The sequence below is a fragment of the Ambystoma mexicanum genome, chromosome 1p, assembly GCF_040938575.1.
Source record: "Ambystoma mexicanum isolate Mex_15411 chromosome 1p, UKY_AmexF1_1, whole genome shotgun sequence".
Classification (NCBI taxonomy): domain Eukaryota; kingdom Metazoa; phylum Chordata; class Amphibia; order Caudata; family Ambystomatidae; genus Ambystoma; species Ambystoma mexicanum.
The window spans coordinates 1,050,267,648-1,050,285,881 of record NC_090921.1 but is presented as its reverse complement, the minus strand read 5'-3'; the positions used below and the strand labels follow the sequence as shown (position 1 = coordinate 1,050,285,881).

The following is an 18,234-nucleotide window of genomic DNA, read 5'->3' as shown; positions in this document are numbered from 1 at the left end:
TCTCAATTCCATTGCACGTAACTTCCTTTGTTTTGCCAAATAATTTGACTGAAACATACTAGGCTGCCCCAGGGGTACTGTGAGCCTCCATCGATCATTAATAGAGTCCTGTAGGTGGACCTTGGCAATACTGATTTGAAAATCACTGTGATACAATACATGGATGACATTTTAATTTGTAGCATGACAGAAAATATAGACAAGACTCGATCCAATGAATGACTATTCTTGCAGAAAAGGGATACAAAGTAGACAAGGAAAGTTACAGTACTGTCAAGAAGAAGTGTTATACATAGGTCAGTTGATCTCACACAAGGGTAAAAAGGTGACACCTGAAAGGGCTGAAGCGATCATGAAAACTGTCAAAGCGCAAACGATAAAGCAGATGCAATGATTCTTGGGATTGTGCAATTATGTAAGAGCGTGGGTATTTGACTACATCTCATATGCAAGGCTCCTTTTGCAGGCTTTAAAGAAAGCACAGGTGAATAAGGAGAAAATAGAATGGACTGAGAAAGGAGAGGAAGGATTTGAAGAGTTAAAAAAACTAATTTGTACAGCTCCTGTTTTATGAATTCCCAACTATGCGGAGGAATTCTTCTTATTTATTCATGACGGCAGTGCTAACACAAAGAACTACGCTAGGGTACAAACCTCTGGCATATTTACAGTGGGATTTTAGACCGAGTTATGAAAGGGCATTTCCCGTGCGAACAGTCATTGGCAGCAGCCACATTCGCAATTGAGAAGTCTACAAGCATTGTAATGGGTTGTCCTATGACACTGTTTGTAGAGCATCCTTTGTTTGCTATTTTGGCGAAACCTAAGGATACATTGACATCACAGTGGGTTTCTGTGGACAAAGTAATTATATCTAATTCAGCGATTAAAATTGTCAGATGCAAAGTGGTGAACCCCGCCTCATGTGTAGCTGAACCAGTGGCAGAGGGTAAGCATGTGCGTGATTGCGTGAATTATGAAGAGTTCTACAATAGCGTACCACGCGTTAAAGAAACCCCACAGTCAGGCGGGGAGATTCTTTTTATTGATGGTTCTTCAAAGATTGATCAGAGAAGTGGGGAAAGGCGTTCTGGCACAGCTGTAGTAAGGCATAGAGCAAACAGTGAATTTGCAATTGTGGCAAGTGCAAGACTACTGTCTCACTTTTCAGCACAAGCAGCAGAATTGGTAGCGCTTATTGCGGCGCTTGAAAAACACGAAGGACAGGAAGTGAACTGTACACGCAGGGCTAGTGCGTTGGAAAAGGAGAGCTACCTCCGAGCGGATGGCATGCCAGTGCAACATGCATCATTATTGGATAGGCTCATTAAGGCCCTACAACTCCTAGTAGCCATATCTGTCATTAAATGCACAGCGCATACTAAGCAAGCTGACTTTGTCTCTCGCGGAAACAAAGCTGCAGATGCAGAAGCGAAAAAAATTTGCGTACGCACCAGATATTTCAAGTTTTGTTACTCCAAATGTTAAAGAAAAGGTGGTTAAATGATGGTGGTAAACAAAGGGTTTAACCATTTACTGAGAGCTCAGTTAATGGAAATTTAAGGCGGTGCACCAGAGGAAGAGAAAGAATTGTGGAAGCGAAGGAGGTGTTCTTTATCCCCAGCAGAAGCATTTTGGTGGCAGTACAATACTGGAAAGCCGGTGATGCCAGTAGCATTATTAAAGGTAGCGCTTGAACAGCTGCACTACCCAGCGCATGTAACTAGGGAGAGTCTTTCTGTAGCTATTGCAGGAGACTGGTTCGTACCGAACCTGTTAGAACATGTTGCATTTTATGTAGTAAATTGCATAGTTTGTCAAAGGTTTACTGCTGGGCATACACTGCAAACAATTAGAGGAGTGATTCCTCGACCGAATGTTCTGTTTCACCATTTACATATTTATTGTTTACCTGCTGGAAGTATGTAGTGGATATAGGTATCTGATAGTGGTGCTGTGTCCCTTCTCCAAGTGGATCGAAGCAGTTTCTTGTAAACACCTTGACTCCATTTGCATAGCAAAGTTTTGAGTACGTCAAGTCTTTCCAAGAAGGGGAGTGTGTGAAGTGCTGAGATCCGATAATGGGCCACATTTTGTTAATGAAATATTTGAACAAATAGGGTTGTTATTTAATATTAAACTCACATTGGGCCTCATTCCGAGTACGGCGCTAACCAATGGCGCTATTAACACCTTGGTTGACGCCGAACCCGGAACGGCAGCGCCTTGGTGGATGGCGGAATCACCGCCCCATTCCAAGGTTGGCAGGGCGGTAATTCCCCATTCACCAAGGCTCTTCCCCATTCCCAAATGAGCCCCCATAGGGCTCAATGGGAATGGGGAAGATGCAAATAACGGTGACCGTTCATTACGGTCACCGTTATTGGCTTGGAGGCCCCTTTGCGCCCTCGACTTTAACACCTGCTCAAAGCAGGCGTTAAGGGCGAGGGCGCAGAGGGAACTCGGAGTATAGCGGTAAGGGATTAACGCCACCGGTCTCGTTACCGGTGGCCGCTATCCCTTACCGCCATACTCGGAATGAGGCCCATTTTCTTCTGCTTATCACCCACAAGCAAATGGAATATGCAGGAGACTCAACGGCCTTCTAAAGGAGAGAGTCACTAAGCTAAAATTAACACTGAAGAATGGATGGCTATATTGACTACCCTTAGCTTTATGTGCCTTAAGGAATCAGCCTGGTTTGGACCATCACCTCACACCCCACAAACTAGTGACAGGGAGACGAATGAAAATGCCTTTGACTCCTCCATTGAGGAGCATAAGTGATGCCCACTGCTCTGCAAAACTTTTAGGAAATTAATTAACTGAATATTTGACATGTATGACTGCTAGTATCTCTGTCATTTCAGAACAACTCAAACACAAGAGGGGTCTGTCTCAAGACACAGATGAAGACCAATCGGCAGCCAGAATTTGTAAACAATTACCAGCACCAAAATTGTTTGTTGGAGACAGTGCGCTGATCCGAAATTTCACTAGAAAGTGGCACAAACCTAGGTTTTTGGAGCCGTACATTGTGGAAAATGTCACTCCTTCTGCAGTAAAGTTAAGGCAGAAGGGCCTGGATATATCTCAACAACATTAGAATTTAAAGCGGAGGGGCCAAGGCAACCCCCAACGATCAATCCAGAAGCAAGACAGGAAGAAGAATTTTAGCATGTGCAGACTCGATTGATGAGGAGGAAGAAGGTTGATAAATAAATGGATTGACTGAGAGGTGCAGTTGTGCACTTGGACTGTGGCTCCCCTGAACACTCCTTATAGATATTTTAGCAGGCGTGCAAATCTATTTCTTAAGCCACAGAGTTGTTTTTGAAAATGTATTTTAGAAAGTTGTTGAAATATTGTGGATATGATTAAGCAGCAGCACCTAATAAGGAATTGGAAGTGTGACCAGTACGCAGATTCTTTTCGTACAACGCAGTTGTTTGGTTGAACACAATGTTTTTTTACAAATGACAATGCCCATAGGATCTTACTTGCTGTTTCGTTTATATACTTCAAGCTTATCCTGCTGTTGTTGGACGTAGCGTTAGCATACCTATTTTTCTGCATGATCCTAAAAATGGCCCTGCGGTAAGAAGTCTGCTTACAGCAATAATTGAACATATTTTGCAGTTACCTGATTTTCTTGAATTGCCTGATTAAAAAGTGTTTTTCCTTCCTTAAAGGTACTACACAGGCATGATGGGGAAACTTGGAAATAACTGATTTCAAGAATGAGCAAACTCAAGAAATACCGGAATGGCACAAATGATGTGGATTAATGTTATAGTGTATAATATAGGCGTGTACAGTGTCAATTTTCATTTTTCTGTTTCTTCTGGTTCACACCTTTTACTTTATTGGTTCAGGAACAGTGGAAGCTCCTTTGGTTCTTCCTACTTCAGGAACTCATGCAGACTTGTCCATTTTAGACGAGCGTGGGTCTCGAGTGCTTTCTGCCCAAAGCAGAGCTGCTTTGGTGTTGTTTCAATGGACTGCAACCATTAAGTCGGGAAGACGCAAGAGAAATGCAGAGGAAGATGATAATGGCATTAACACGAAAAAGTTGGGTGAAAGGACATCTAAGGAGGTTTGCTACGTTTGCGCTCTCGTACCCTATGCCATGAGTACTGCCCAAACTTTAATTCCTAGAGAAGTATCAGAGTATGATGCTGGATGTCTCATTCACCTTGCTGCATGCATGACTAGAGGACAGTTCCAAGGACATTGGACCACCTTACGATGGAGATCGAAATGGTCATTTCCATTCCAGGATGATTATATCAAGACTACACAGATGGAGAAGGAGCCTGCATGGAAGAGCATGATGCTCACATACCCTAGGGTAGGACTGGATGAAGAAGTCGTAGCAGAAAGTAAGGACCAAACAAGGATGGGAAGGCGGATTGATGTCCTGTGCAGCCCATCTTTTAAAGAAAAAATATGTACGAGAAGCACAAAAGGTAAATAACTGTTTAAAGTCATGGGCTGAACATGCCAAACTGCTGACATGGGTAGAAGATGAATCAGGACCATTGTTTGTAATCCCACTGACAAATGCAAAATTGTGTTTTCCACGAAAAGGAAGAAGCCTTGTGGGAGATAATATAGGTTGTAAGACTATAGTTGATGTTTCCAGTATAGGAGCAGGAACAGCGGTTCTAATGGATCGGTATTGGGCACAAGGACCTATGGCATACATGAAATTGCCCAAGGATTGGGGAGGAACGTGTTCCTTAGTGCTTGTCCATGCTCCAGGATTGGTGATTCTGAAAAGTGACCTGAATATTGATGATTTTCCAAAGGCAGATGCCCTTTTGAAGAGAAGGAGATCACTCGAGTTCCTCAAACCGATCAAGGAGAGAGAATTACTTTTCAGCAAAATCGATAGAAGCTTTTGATGCTATTCCATATGAGCACAGGCTGTTCAGCAAGACTGCCTCAATATTTATGACTATCTTTATGCCTGGGATCCAGACGATGGCAAATGCCAAAGGGTTACAGATTACCAGATAGGAACTCTTGCAGACGATCAACACCACTATTAAGGGATTCAATGCGAAGAAGGAATTGAGAGCCATAAGACTGATGACTCTCCAGAACAGATATGTCCTTGATATGATCACAGCAATGGATGGAGGTGTTTTTGCCAAAATCGGGCCATCATATTGCACGTTCATACCTTCTCATGATGACGAGAATGGGACCTCGACGGAGGCTATCACGTTGCTGACAAAGTTACATAACATGCTGGACGACGAGACAGAAGATATTGCAGATGATAGCTGGTTCCATCCATCTTCTCATGGGTTCCACAATGGATGGCGAACATCTTCAAGCTCTTTGGGAGCCATACTTGTGATGGTGATGTTTGGATTCTGTGTAATCAGGATAATTCCACAGTGCAAGAAGACAACAATGAAAGCAGTAGGAATGAAGGTCATCATCGATGTTGAATCAGGGTTCGAATCCAAGGAATTGACAGATGAAGAAATCAGAGACTACATAAGGACCAGCATCTTAGCACCAGAGGGAACTAAGTTCCTGCATCCAAGAAACGACAGGAAGTATGTGGGACAATGGAGTTACTGCAACCCAAATGCCGATGCATCCTTATGACCTGCAGTGTTGATGAATGTTTAAAATCAGCAGGATCTCTGAAAGGAGTAGTGAAATTGTGGACTCTGAAGAAGCACTTTTTCAAGAGAGGATGTCAAGATGTTTAAGCTGATAAAAGAGTGGTTGATGAATCGACCAGAGGAGGGAGTGTAGAGGATCAGCCGACTGCCTCTACAGGAAGACCCGCCTCTATTCTGCCTTTGTGTTGGAAACCGGAAAATGTGACACATGCAACGCCAGTAATGATACCTATACCATGAAGACTTTTTGAGACAAGGTATCCGTTGAGAGGACCCTATGAGAAGCACCCGCGAAAGGCTGATGATCTCTTGAGAAATGCGCCTAAAGAAGTGTGAAGATGTGAAAAGGATAAGCTGATGATGTCATGAAGAATGAGAATGACGCTCTGAGAAGGATGACCAGAGAAGAGAATGCATAGGTGATATAAAATCTGATGGTGATGTAAAGTATCGAGAAGACTTTCATGTGTGAGATGAAGATTGCACAAGTGTGAAGAACACTGAAGAAAATGCAAGTTGTTCAATAACTGTACAGAGATGCTGTAACGCAAGTAGTCAAAGTATTCATAAGGATGGCTATACTTACTATATAGACTGCAGGCGGTGCCACCTACATATATGTATATAGATTTCTGGACATTCGATGATATATTTTAGTAAGCGAGTCCCCATGAAGGAAGATGGATTTGAAACTATGTGTGCCACAGCAAAGAATAGGCTTAAATTTGAAGCTAAATCAGAAAGGCTGTCTGGCTTGATGTCAAAGACTGAAAACCACCAAGAATTGATTATCAGCTTGCGAAAAACAGTGCACGTGAGAACCAAAGGCATCCCTTATTAAAATTGCAAGGAAGGAACACCATGGATGCCAAGTTTCTTCTTTTACGAATAATAAATGCTATACAACGAGCAAATTCACTGTCTCTGATCACGTGAGTTGAAGGCACCGGACTGAAGATAGCAAGTGCTCACACTCAAATATATTCCCAGAGATGAGGAGCTACTGCAAGGCCAAGTTCAAAGACAATGTGAATGGCATATGGCATGAGTGATGAGAAATGGCAGGCTAATTGGGTGGGAAGATAAGGTCGAGTCCACCCACCAGCAGCTGGGGGACCAGCGTACGTGCTGCTAGAGTCTCAAATGTTCCAGAAGGGTACAAGCATGCCAAACAATTATAGATGGCCATATAATGAAGAGACTTATATTTTAATAGGCAATGAGGTGTTTGTTATGTTTCTAAATATTGTTGAAGATGACTTGCTCGAAGGGAGGGCATGGTTAGTCCACCTAACTATAGAGACCCAACCACAGTCCCAGCCGCTATAGAAGTATAATTAGATGTTCCTCTTTGAGCCAACCACAATCCCATGTAGGTTTTCTTAATTTGCCATGTAGTATGACGTCATGAATGATGCGTTTTTGCTATAAAGATGGGATTTTTTTGTAAAAGTTGTTGAGATCATGCTTTGCGACATCCGTTGATGTCCGTTCTACTCCCTGGTTTAGATAATTGTTAATAAAACAGTGTTATTTGGCAACTACCTGAGTCTGTCTTTTTGCACAGTTTGAGAAGTTATTCTTGGTCCCATCCATAGTATGACATGTTACCTTGAGTAAAAGGGCCTAAAGGTTCAAAGGTAAATCATTTGTTCACTTATTTTGTTCTGGGACAGTCGTGCATCCAATGTCTAAAGCATTTGGACACCATTAGGGGCCTGATTTGCTTTGTATAAATACAGATTTTAAATAAATCACTCTTGTTGCTTCTGTAGCAGAACATTGGCAACAATGTAGTTACATTTTACAAAAGGGCAATGGGAAGAGAGATCATGTAGTCGTTTTCCTAAAACCAGTGTCTTATACTAATCTACATTTCTTTTGATTTCTTGTACTGTGAGCTTATGTAAGAACTGTCTTACCTGGCTAAAATGTTCTGAATTAAGTTATTGTGCTAAAAATAAGGCTTTTGTTGTTATTAGCAATGCTTGTACTCTGATTATCAACCTTTATTTCCTTCTTTTCATAGATCAGTGTTTTTTAGTACAATTCATTGATTTATTTTTATCATTGCAGGTTCCTTTTTTGTTGTTAGTTTAGGTGGCACTGCAATTGGATTGGTGTTTGCGTTTCTCTTGGCCTTGATAACTAGGTTTACAAAGCGTGTTCGGATTATTGAGCCTCTTTTTGTGTTCCTCATCGTGTACTTGGCTGACCTCACTGCTGAAATGGTGTCTCTGTCTTCTATTCTAGCGTAAGTTTTTAGTGAATTCTTTAAGTTGTTTTAAATTGTGTGATTTTATGTCCTGTTTTTACTTCTGTCCTTTATATATCAAATATGCAACAAATGTACATCCCTCTCATGCACTACTGTAATATTAATGACCTAATCATATTCTTTCACTCTCAGTATGTAAAATACTGCTAGCAAGCCTGGTGACTGAGTCAAACCTTTTAGGGTGCATTTCGGAGTAATTGATATCTAACTGATGTGCAGTGTTGCTTTTTAATTTCCCAGAATGACTATATTACATACCAAACATGACAAAAAAGTCATAATAGTTGAAGGGTTTAACAGAGACATTTTCTATGAAATGCTACAAAACTGTTTGGTTGTTCTTATTATTTTTCACAATAAAAAAGTAAAGGAATGGAAACAAGCATACAGAACATGCACATCATTTAGTGGGCATGAGGGGTTGCTGCTGTTACATGGATAGAAAGATGGTTGAGCATTTTATTTTTAGACTAGCAAACACGTTTTGTATTCTGGTCAGGGTGTATGCAGGGCCCACAAATGGGCTTCCCACTGTCAATCTATATTGGGCTCTCCTCACCCTAATGCAAGTATCTCTAAACCCCGGGTTTTCAAAGTAACGATCTGTAACACCTACTGTCTGATGCTAGGTAACAGTGAGGGCCTAGCAGCACACAGACCTATATATCTGGCTCCCTCTGGAATTCTTCTTGGAGGGTCCCTAGCCTAACACCCCCCGGGTTTACTCAATATGAAGACAGTTTTCTTGTGCCAGTAAAAGAAACCCTGGGCCGTTCGCTCATGCATGTATTCCCTCTCTCTATTCCCTGACCTAACTATTCCTTTCCCTACACTCTCTTGCCCCTTCTCCCTTCTCTCACACCCTCTAGTCTTCGTCCTCTCTTCTCTCTTGCTCTAACCTTCTGTCCCTCTGATCTCTGCACTCCCTTCTTACCTCACTTCACACCTCTCTGCACACCCTTCTCCTCAATTTCTCTCCATACCCAGTCCCCTGTCTATGCCTTTTTCCACTAATCTTGCCTCACTTTCTCCTTGCATCTCTTCCAACTACACCCCCTTATCTGATTCACTCTGCCATTACACCTTATCTAACTACACTACATACAACTGGTGCCACTCTCTCTCACAACCATTACATCACATTCAATCTCACTCTATACTCCAACATCCTCGGCCACCTCTTTCTAAACTTGGTCCACTCTCCTCGCTGGTCTCTATTTCTAACTCTTCTGCCCCCGACCTCAACTGAACACCTTCCAATCCCTCTGTTCTTTCTGGGATTTCATAGCCCAGCCTTCCCTCTAACAAACATCTTTGTGGATCCCGCTGGCCCACTTGGTCACATGCTCCACTTGGCAAATCTTTGGCTAAGCTTTCACCAGGGTCTGGGTTACAGATGCATCATTTTTAAAACCCTTCTTGTGCTCACTCTCTTTTCAGTCTATGCAGGGTCGTAGCCAGGTTCTCATGCCACCTATTTTCCATGTGGCTTCCTTCATGTGCTGGTGAGTTTTGTTTTCAGTTTTGCTTTTGTTGGCTGTCTCATTTCTGCTTGGCAAGGGATATCCCGGACTAAGCCCTTTATATATATATATTTTTTTTTTTACACTTTGTATTTATTGAAAATGTATCAATGACAATAGAAGCATGAAGGGGAAACTGAACAACCACAACCAAATTGACAGACAAAAAAAACCCCACAACCCCGCCCCACCCAACCCTCCCACTATCCCCCCACCCCCAACCGATGAGCTATAGAGGAAACAACAGGATAAACAAGAAAAGATTCAAAAGTGCACATGAGGAAGAGCCACAGCATAATACCAGATACGGCTTAACAACACCTCCTTTTCTATATGCGAAGTCCCCCAAAAAGACTATAAACATGTAGGACATATACAGATCAACCCCCCCCCGCCGTCCCGACAATACATTCTGATCAGAGCCCAAGATAAATTAGAGCGTTAAGGCTTTACAGTCCTCACTTAATAATACAATTGTCCAATCCTGTAAAAAAGAGGACATATCATCATTGGCGATAGCAGTTAATTTCTCGTAAGTAAAAATAGTCAAGAGCTTGTTAAACCATTCCGCTTTCGTAGGGGCCTGAGGGCGCTTCCGTTTCTGTGCTAAGGCCATTCTCCCGGCCCTCAACATCGCTCCCTCCTCCCAGGAGAAAGGTGTATCGTCACTCTCTGGTGTAGGGGTACTCAATAGGATCTCCAGAGGGTGGAGGGAGGGACATGTTCCCAGGATGTCCTTAATCCAACTGCGTAACTCTGCCCAGTAGACCTGTATGACCGGGCACTCCCACCACATGTGGAACCATGTTCCTCTACCGGCACAGGCTCTAGGACACATAGGGGACATGTTGGGACACATCTTAGACAGTGTGACAGGAGACCGATGCCAAGAGTGGAGAATTTTAAAATTGTGTTCCATAGCTGCTGTGTAGAGCTTCCCCTTAAAGATAGATCCGAAAATAGAACCCCATGTAGACTCGTCAATGGACATCCCCATTCTCTCCTCCCACACATGTTTGAATGCTAGTCTGCCCTCTAGATTAGCTGCAACCAGCACACCAATCTTTTGGATAGAGACTTTCTCCTAGATCCGGCTTCCACAAAAACTGTTTCCAACGGAGTCAGTGGACGGGAAAGGGAAGCTCCCCAGTCAGCCCTAGTAAGAATGCCTTTAATCCACAGATAATCAAAAATGGAGGGGGGATTCTCCGTCAATACTCCTGATAGTTCAGCAAAATCAATAAAATTCCCTTGTGAGAACAATTGGGCAGCCCTCTCGATCCCCTGGTCTGACCATGACTGCGTTCCTCGGAAGACTTTGGTCCCCAAGCTGAGTGGAAGACCCCACAAGAAGACAAGGGGGAAGGCCAAGACGAGAGCAGGATGTTATCCCTATTTGGCTTCTATAATGCCCAAAACACCGACAGAATCGGGTGGGTCCTAACAGCTGCTGGAAGGGAGCGCGGAGGGGACCACAGCAAGTCTCTGACCTTATAAGGGTGAACCTGCACATCCTCCACATAAGTCCAGTATGTCCTAAGGTCAGCTCGTAAATGCTCTAACATCACCCGCAACTGGGCTGCCTTATAATATAACTTAAAGTCCGGAAGGCCAAACCCTCCGAGCGCCTTAGGAAGGGTTAGTGTGTCAAACTTAATTCTAGCTTTCTTACCACCCCACACAAAGCAGATAATTCGCGAACGAAGAGACGCAAAAAAGGAGTCCAGGATGAGACAAGGGAGCGAGGCAAAAAGATAAAGAAGTCTGGGGAGGACATTCATCTTCACTGAGACCATACGCCCAAACCTTGACAGAGTGAGGGGAGCCCATCTAGCCAAGTCGTCATAAAGCTTAGTCTGCAGGGGAAGAAAGTTCAACTCAAAAATCATACCCAGATCTCTTGGTAGGTTAGTGCCCAAATACCTAGTACTGACATTCTCAATCGGCATGCCGAGCACTTCCATCTTACCCTTAATATCCTGGTCTTGTTTGCCCATGGGCATGATGCAGGACTTGGAGATATTAATTTTAAGCCCAGAGAACTCCCCGAAGCAACAAATCAATTCAAGCAGCCGCGGAAGGGATGTGTAGACGTTGGACAAATACACCAGAATGTCGTCTGCAAAGAGGGATAATTTAAACTCATAATCCCTGCATCGCACCCCCAGCTTCTCCTTCGTCGGCTCTGACTGCTGTTGCGAATGGCTCCATAGCCAGGGCATACAACAGGGGGGAAAGAGGGCATCCCTGGCGCGTTCTTCTAGATAGTAAAAAACTTGAGGACATAAAACCATTTACTAACACCCGTGCAGAGGGACCACTATACAGGGCCAAGACCCATCCACAGAATTTGTCGCCAAAACCCATCACACGGAGCACTTTCCCCATATACAGCCACTCAACGCGGTCAAAAGCTTTTTCGGAGTCCAGCGAGAGGAGGTAAGCCTCTGACTCTCGCCTGGACACCTCGTACATCAGGCCCAGCGTTTTCCTGATATTGTCAGATCCCTGGCGTCCGGGGACAAAACCCACCTGATCCCCATGGACCAAAGTAGGGAGAAACCTAGACAACCTGTTCGCCAAAAGTTTAGCCAAAATTTTCACATCAATGTTTAAAAAAGAGATAGGCCTATAAGATTGACAGAGAGAGGGGTCCTTCCCTTCCTTAGGAATGACCACGATGAGAGCTGACATCATGGAAGGGGGGAGGCAGCCCGAATCCAATGCACCATTATACACCCTAGCTAGAAACGGGGCCAAAGTGGACCGATATGTCTTAAAAAAACGGACAGTAAACCCCTCGTCCCCTGGAGGGGTACCATTCTTCAAAGAAGCGATAGCCTCACCCACCTCCTGAGGGGAGATGGGAAGCTCCAGAGAGGCCGCACTCTCTCGGGAAAGACCAGGAAGTGGGAGCGAATTGCAAAACCGGTCTACATCGGATCCATCTCCAGAGTACTCGGTAGCATAAAGCTTTTCATAGTACATTTTAAACTGCTCTGCAATTTGGGCATCCTCTATCCATTTTTCCCCCAACTGATCAATAATGCGATTGACTCGCCTACTTTTGCGAAGCTCTCTCAAACTCCAGGCCAGAATCTTGCCCGCCTTTCCTGCTCCATGTAGCGCTGTTTCAAAAACGCCAGTTTTTTCTCTCTGTCCCACGAGAAGTGCAGACAGTTTTGCTCTATGTTTTTGGAGGCGCCCGCGCTGAGCAGGACTCATCTGCGATTTTAACTTATCCCACAGCCGGATAGCAAGAATTTGTTCCCTCAATTTGAGTTCCACACTAGCCCGTTCCTTCTTTCTCCTCGCCCCCATTTCTATTAGAACACCCCTGAAGTAGCCTTGAATGCGTCCCACACACCTCTAATATCAACGTCCCCAGTATCATTTAAAGTGAAATAGTCACTAATAGAGGTTAAGAGAGATTGACGAAGCTCCTTATCCATTAACAGGGTATCATTGCATATCCATCGCAATGTTTTGTGAGCAGTCAGGGGAACTCCCAAGTTTACTCTAACTAGGTCATGGTCAGATCATGGGACCGTCTCTACCCTAAAATCTGTAATGTAGTCCCGTACTGAGGAATCTACCAGCACATAATCAATCCTAGAAAAGGACTGGTGTACAGAAGAATAATAAGTGTATAGAGGGTCTCGATTACTTCCAGCAGGATGAGCATCGACCAAGCCCAATTCCTTGTTCACCCGGCCAAATGTATCTGCTAGTTTCTGCTGAGATCTAAGATCTGGACAAGGTCTGGTCGATTTCCTGTCCCTATCTGGGGATAATACCATGTTAAAATCTCCCCCGACTATTATCGTTCCCTCTGCGAAGTCCATGATCTTCCGCCCTAATCCCTGCCAAAACACGTCTTGGGCCTCATTAGGGGCATAAACTCCCCCAAAAGTGAACAAACGACCCTTCACCTATCCCTCAACCATAATAAATCGCCCGTCTGGATCCGCCCTATGTGTCCTGGGAGAGAAATGCGCATCGGGAGAAACCAAGAGAATAACCCCTCTCTTCTTTGTTTCATAGAATGCTCGGAAGAGATGCTGAATAGCCCTGGATTTGAAGACAGTCTCCCTCACTTTAATCCAGTGAGACTCCTGAACAAAGAAAAAATGCAGTGTTTGAGCCTGGTAAACTCCCTTAAAATTAGTGACCTCTTTGTTGGGGAGTTCAAACCTCGCCCATTTAGGGACCCCACCGACAAAGGATGAATAGAATCACCCATGAGAATAGCCAGATGCTCCGATCACCTCCTGCTGGAGGCCGACGTATATGCCTGGCTCGAAAACCCCTGTGCACAACCTCCTAACAAAGAGAAACATATTGAACACCACAACCTCAGTAGCTCGAACACCTCCCCTTCCCTCCCAACCAACCCCCCCATCCCCCTCACCCCAACCTGTGAGCACCTGACAGGACTGCGACATCTCCTTGTCGAGCCTTCGGGCCACCATGGATCGCCTCCACCAGGGCGAAAAAAACCTCGAAAGAGACTCATCTTATCCGGAGCCCCCCCGGCTTCAAGAAAAAGAAAAAAAAAAAAAAAAGTTAAACTGAACGTGTAGCCAAACCCAATTGACCAAATCAGATGCCATGTTACACCCCCGAACCCACTTCAAGACCCTCGAACAGGGAACAAGAATGCACAAAAACAGCAAAACCTCCCCAGTCAAGTCCCTGATAGTCCTGAAGAGGGAGGCGTCATTTTCCTGTTCTTCCTGTGTCCCCGGACACGCCGCTGCCCCAAGAACTTCGAGGATTCCTTACGAGGACCTTCGCTGGGTCCCTCTCCAACTCCTTCCTGCTCAGCAATTCACTCATTGCCTTCCGGATGTCCGCCTCTGATATAAGAGCATACTTCTCGCCATTGAACTCGAAAGAGAGCGAAAAGGGATGCCCCCACCTATATCGCACTCCTTTACCCTGCAACCACTTCGTCAGGGGGCCACAAAGTCTCCAGCGTGCCTACGTGAACGCTGACCGGTCTTGATATATGGATACCTTGGCCCCTTTCCAGTCAATCGGACTTCCTCTGCGGGCCAGCTCCAGGATTTTAGATTTCTCAACAAAATAGTGAAACTTATCTAAGATACAGCGAGGATTACCTCTGCGGCCCCCAGCTCTGTGTGCTCTATCGATGGTGGGGACATCAGTGTTTTCACCCCCAAATAAAGAATGTATTATTTTCTTGACCTTTTGCCTAATGTCCGCTTGCGTCTCCCCCTCCTGTTCCGGAACCCCAAGGAATCTGAGATTGGAGCGCCGCTCTCGATTTTCTAAATCGTCCAGTTTGAGCAAAATCTTTTCCTCCCTTCTCTCCAGATCTACGAGACGCAGATCAAATTGTGTCTCAAAGAGGTCGGCGGAGGATTGGTTAGCCTCTAAAGCCTGGACGCGGTCTTCCACCTCATCAACTTTCTTATCAAGGGAATCCAGCCTCTTGCTTATATCTGCTCGAAAGCCGCAAATCTTCTCCAGCAACGCCACCATATTACGACTCATATCTGAAGTTGCCATTGTCTCAGACTGGGTTGCATCAGTCATGGTGACAATTTTCTCCTGAGGGGGAGATCGCCGGAATCTCTGCAACGCCTGCACCCCAAGCATCCAACTCTAGGGCAACCACCAATCTAACAGGCACTAGCTCCCTGGGGTCCCAATGGAAGTGACACAGAGCTCAGTCACTCACCCTCTTTACTCCAGGGTTTATTGCACACCTCGGGCCGTTCGCCCTCTAGAGCCGCACATGCAGTTCCATGCAGGGTCTCCCTCTGCTCGCTATAAAGTGTGTGAAACCCCAGTCAAAGCGAATAGAGACGAATGTCAAGGGGACCAAGGAAGAGGGTCGGGTTCCTCCTCAAACAAGCCGGATGTAAGGAGCTGGCTAAACAAAGAACTCACAGCCAAGAGGGAAACCGGCTGAGTTGGACCATACGATCCCCCCAGAGTTGTAGCATTCCATTGAAGGGGGCGCCATGAGAGCGAACACAAATATAAACACCAGTCCAAGAAGAATAGTTGTTTCACGGCACCCCTCAGACCCAAGTGACAAACATCCAAAAATGATGGACCCGGAGCGCTCCTCTCAGGTCAGAACCCCACAGTTCAGTACTCAGACCTTCCGTAGAATACAGAGTGAAGTCACCACACGAGCCTCTCAAGCGTCTTACCACAACGACCTTCGTAGCCGCACGTCTCCAGCAGCCGCCTCCCCCGCCGAGTGCAGGTTCCGCCTCCGCTGGTGCTAGGTCCGAGGGCACCGCGTCGGGAACCCCGTCTCGGACCAAGCAGACCAAAAGCGCAAATGCGCACAGTCCGCCGCTGGCAGCCCAGAGGTCCCCTTGCCGATGCCTGCCTGTGTGCAACGTAGGGCGGGGGTCTTCCAGAGGGCTGTAACAGACTGCGGCCTATCACAGGTCCCTGTCTCCCCCCCCGCCCGACAGCCTGGGTCCGCACGGTCCTCTCAATGGAGACGCTCAGCTCACCATGCTCCGAGCGTCTCCCATCGTGCGGCAGCAGTCTTCACCATCCCGGCATCCAGGGGCAAGAACACTCCGGCACACTGCTCACAGCTAAAGTCTACACAGGCGGGGGATTGGAGGAGGGCGCCACTCGTACTGGGTCTGGGCACTGTCCAACTGCAATCGAACCTCACGGGAAGTCCTCCTCAGCGGCCCCTGGACCCACTCTCCCTCTGCGGCTTCAAGAGCATCACCCCCCCCCGCCGAGTCCAGGTCTCACCACGCTGCCGCCGAGCCCTAGGCGGGCAAGCCTGGGGACCCGCGTCCCAATCCCAAACGTCCAACAACACCGAGTGATAGACCAGGAATTCCACAGGCCACTTTCCCCCAAGGGCTTCCCGCTCTCGGCCGTCTGGTAGACTCCAGTCGCAGAGTTCGCCTCCTGCAGCCTAGAAGACCTCCTGCAACAGCCCGTCACAGCACTGGGCGATGGTCTCCAATAAAGCCGCTAAAGATCACGGGAAACCGCGGTCCTCCGCCCCTCCCCCACCGCACGGCAGGCCAGGCCCGCACGGTTCACACAATGGAGACGCTCACGAGGCTCCGAGCATCTCCCAACGCCGTGCAGCAATCTTCATGATTCTGGCCCCGATCAACACCAGAGTTTCGCTCCGCCGACTCCCAACAATGTTAGACACCTCCAGGGGGGGTTAGGGCCAGGTTACAAGAAGGCTGGGGGGGGCTCTTAACTCAAAAATGCAGCGCCGTCGGGAGGAGATCGGCTGAGAAGCGTCGGCACATCTCAGCGCCCCCTGGTGGCTCCCGCCCTTTAGATTTCTGATTCTGTTCCCCTAGTTAGTCTGGTTTTTGTTTGGTTGCACTCAGTTGCATTCTAATAGAACTCTGGCCAGAAGAGGTTCACAGGCATTGGGGAAGGCACAGTGGTACCAGCATTTGTACAGAATGCAAACTTCAAGAAAGGTTTTGTGCACTTGTGGTCCTTACTCATTATTGTTTAGACAGATTTTCTTGAAAACCAATAGTCAAAAACAATTCAAACAGAAGCCAGCCGTAACATATGGAAGTACCTCAGTCAGATTATTTAATCGTATATCTATCTCCATGGAAGTAGCAAGAGTCAGCCGACACGTGTTTCGACCCCTACGGGCAGTCTCCAAGGCTGATAAATCCATTGAAAAAGATTGAAGCAAAAAAGTATTACAATAAAGTTTTCATTTGGAGCACAACAAAAGAAAGACCATAGTTTTCAACCAAAGAGGAAGACAAAAAGAGAAACCAATGAAGAAAAATAAGACTTGCATTAGTAGAAAAAAAAACATGTAACATTCACTGTTGTTCACAACACCTCATTAGAAACACCTGATTCAGGGTGGGCAATTTAAAATTTCTCCTTCCTGCTGAAGTTGCTAGCTTTCAGTACCTCATTATTCCAAGGTTTTAATCAACTGAGCATTTGTTATATAGTATACCTGCTAGTCAGTGGGGAGCGTCTCAGCAATCTAAAGCAAGAAAACCCAAGTGATAATATTTAGCATAATTCGATCTGGATAACCCACCCATCATAGTGACTGATATGGAATTGTAAATCCATCAAATACATTGCTTACCAAAAGAATATATAGCTGATGAGGTTATCCGGCTCCACTCCTAGTTGAGGGTGTTCATTATTCACGCTTCTAGAAGCAAAGGATCAATAATACAAGTATGCAATTTGAAGAGTTTGTGATTGGTGACTTGTAAAGTAAAAAATGTGGTGTACTTAGAAAGGTAGAAAGCTACCTTGTAATTCCTTCTTGTTCTTCAGTATGGCATGTTATATGTGAGTAACAATTGAAGGTATATCAAAGTTCTAATTGGTTACATCTGGAAGAACAGTGGATTGCACCAGCGGAGCCTGATTTGATTATTAATGTTAGCGAACGGATGATAAAAAGGGATAATGCCTTGGTATTTAAAAAGTAGAATTCGTTCAGAAGTGTAAATACTGCTGCCTGCAGTTTCAAGTTTCAGTGTGCTTGCTTTCCCTTATTAGTACTGTAATAAAGTGTACAGATTCAATATCAGTGAATCATGACCTAATGTTTACGATGTGGTCTCATGCGGTTTGGTGGCGCGATTACCTCTTAGTAAAGCGGAGCTGGTGCCACTGCCATGTTCGGCCCTCGTGGCATGCCACGTTCGGTTGTGGACGCAGGCGCCATTTTCATTTTTTTTATATACTATGACGCCATGTGCATTAGATATGTCGGAGCATTTGCATGATCGAAGACCCACACTGTATCCAATCC

The 18,234-nt window shown here is 45.5% G+C and overlaps 1 protein-coding gene across 1 annotated transcript in view; it reads left to right on the top strand.

Annotated features, from left to right (window-relative positions):
• SLC9A5 (solute carrier family 9 member A5) overlaps positions 1–18,234 on the top strand; it is a 1,894,848-nt gene that overhangs the window by 1,021,423 nt on the left and 855,191 nt on the right. Inside the window, exon 5 of the mRNA XM_069604452.1 lies at positions 7,722–7,899. Within this exon, the coding sequence (XP_069460553.1) occupies positions 7,722–7,899 (178 nt within the window). The remainder of the gene's footprint in view (positions 1–7,721; positions 7,900–18,234) is intronic.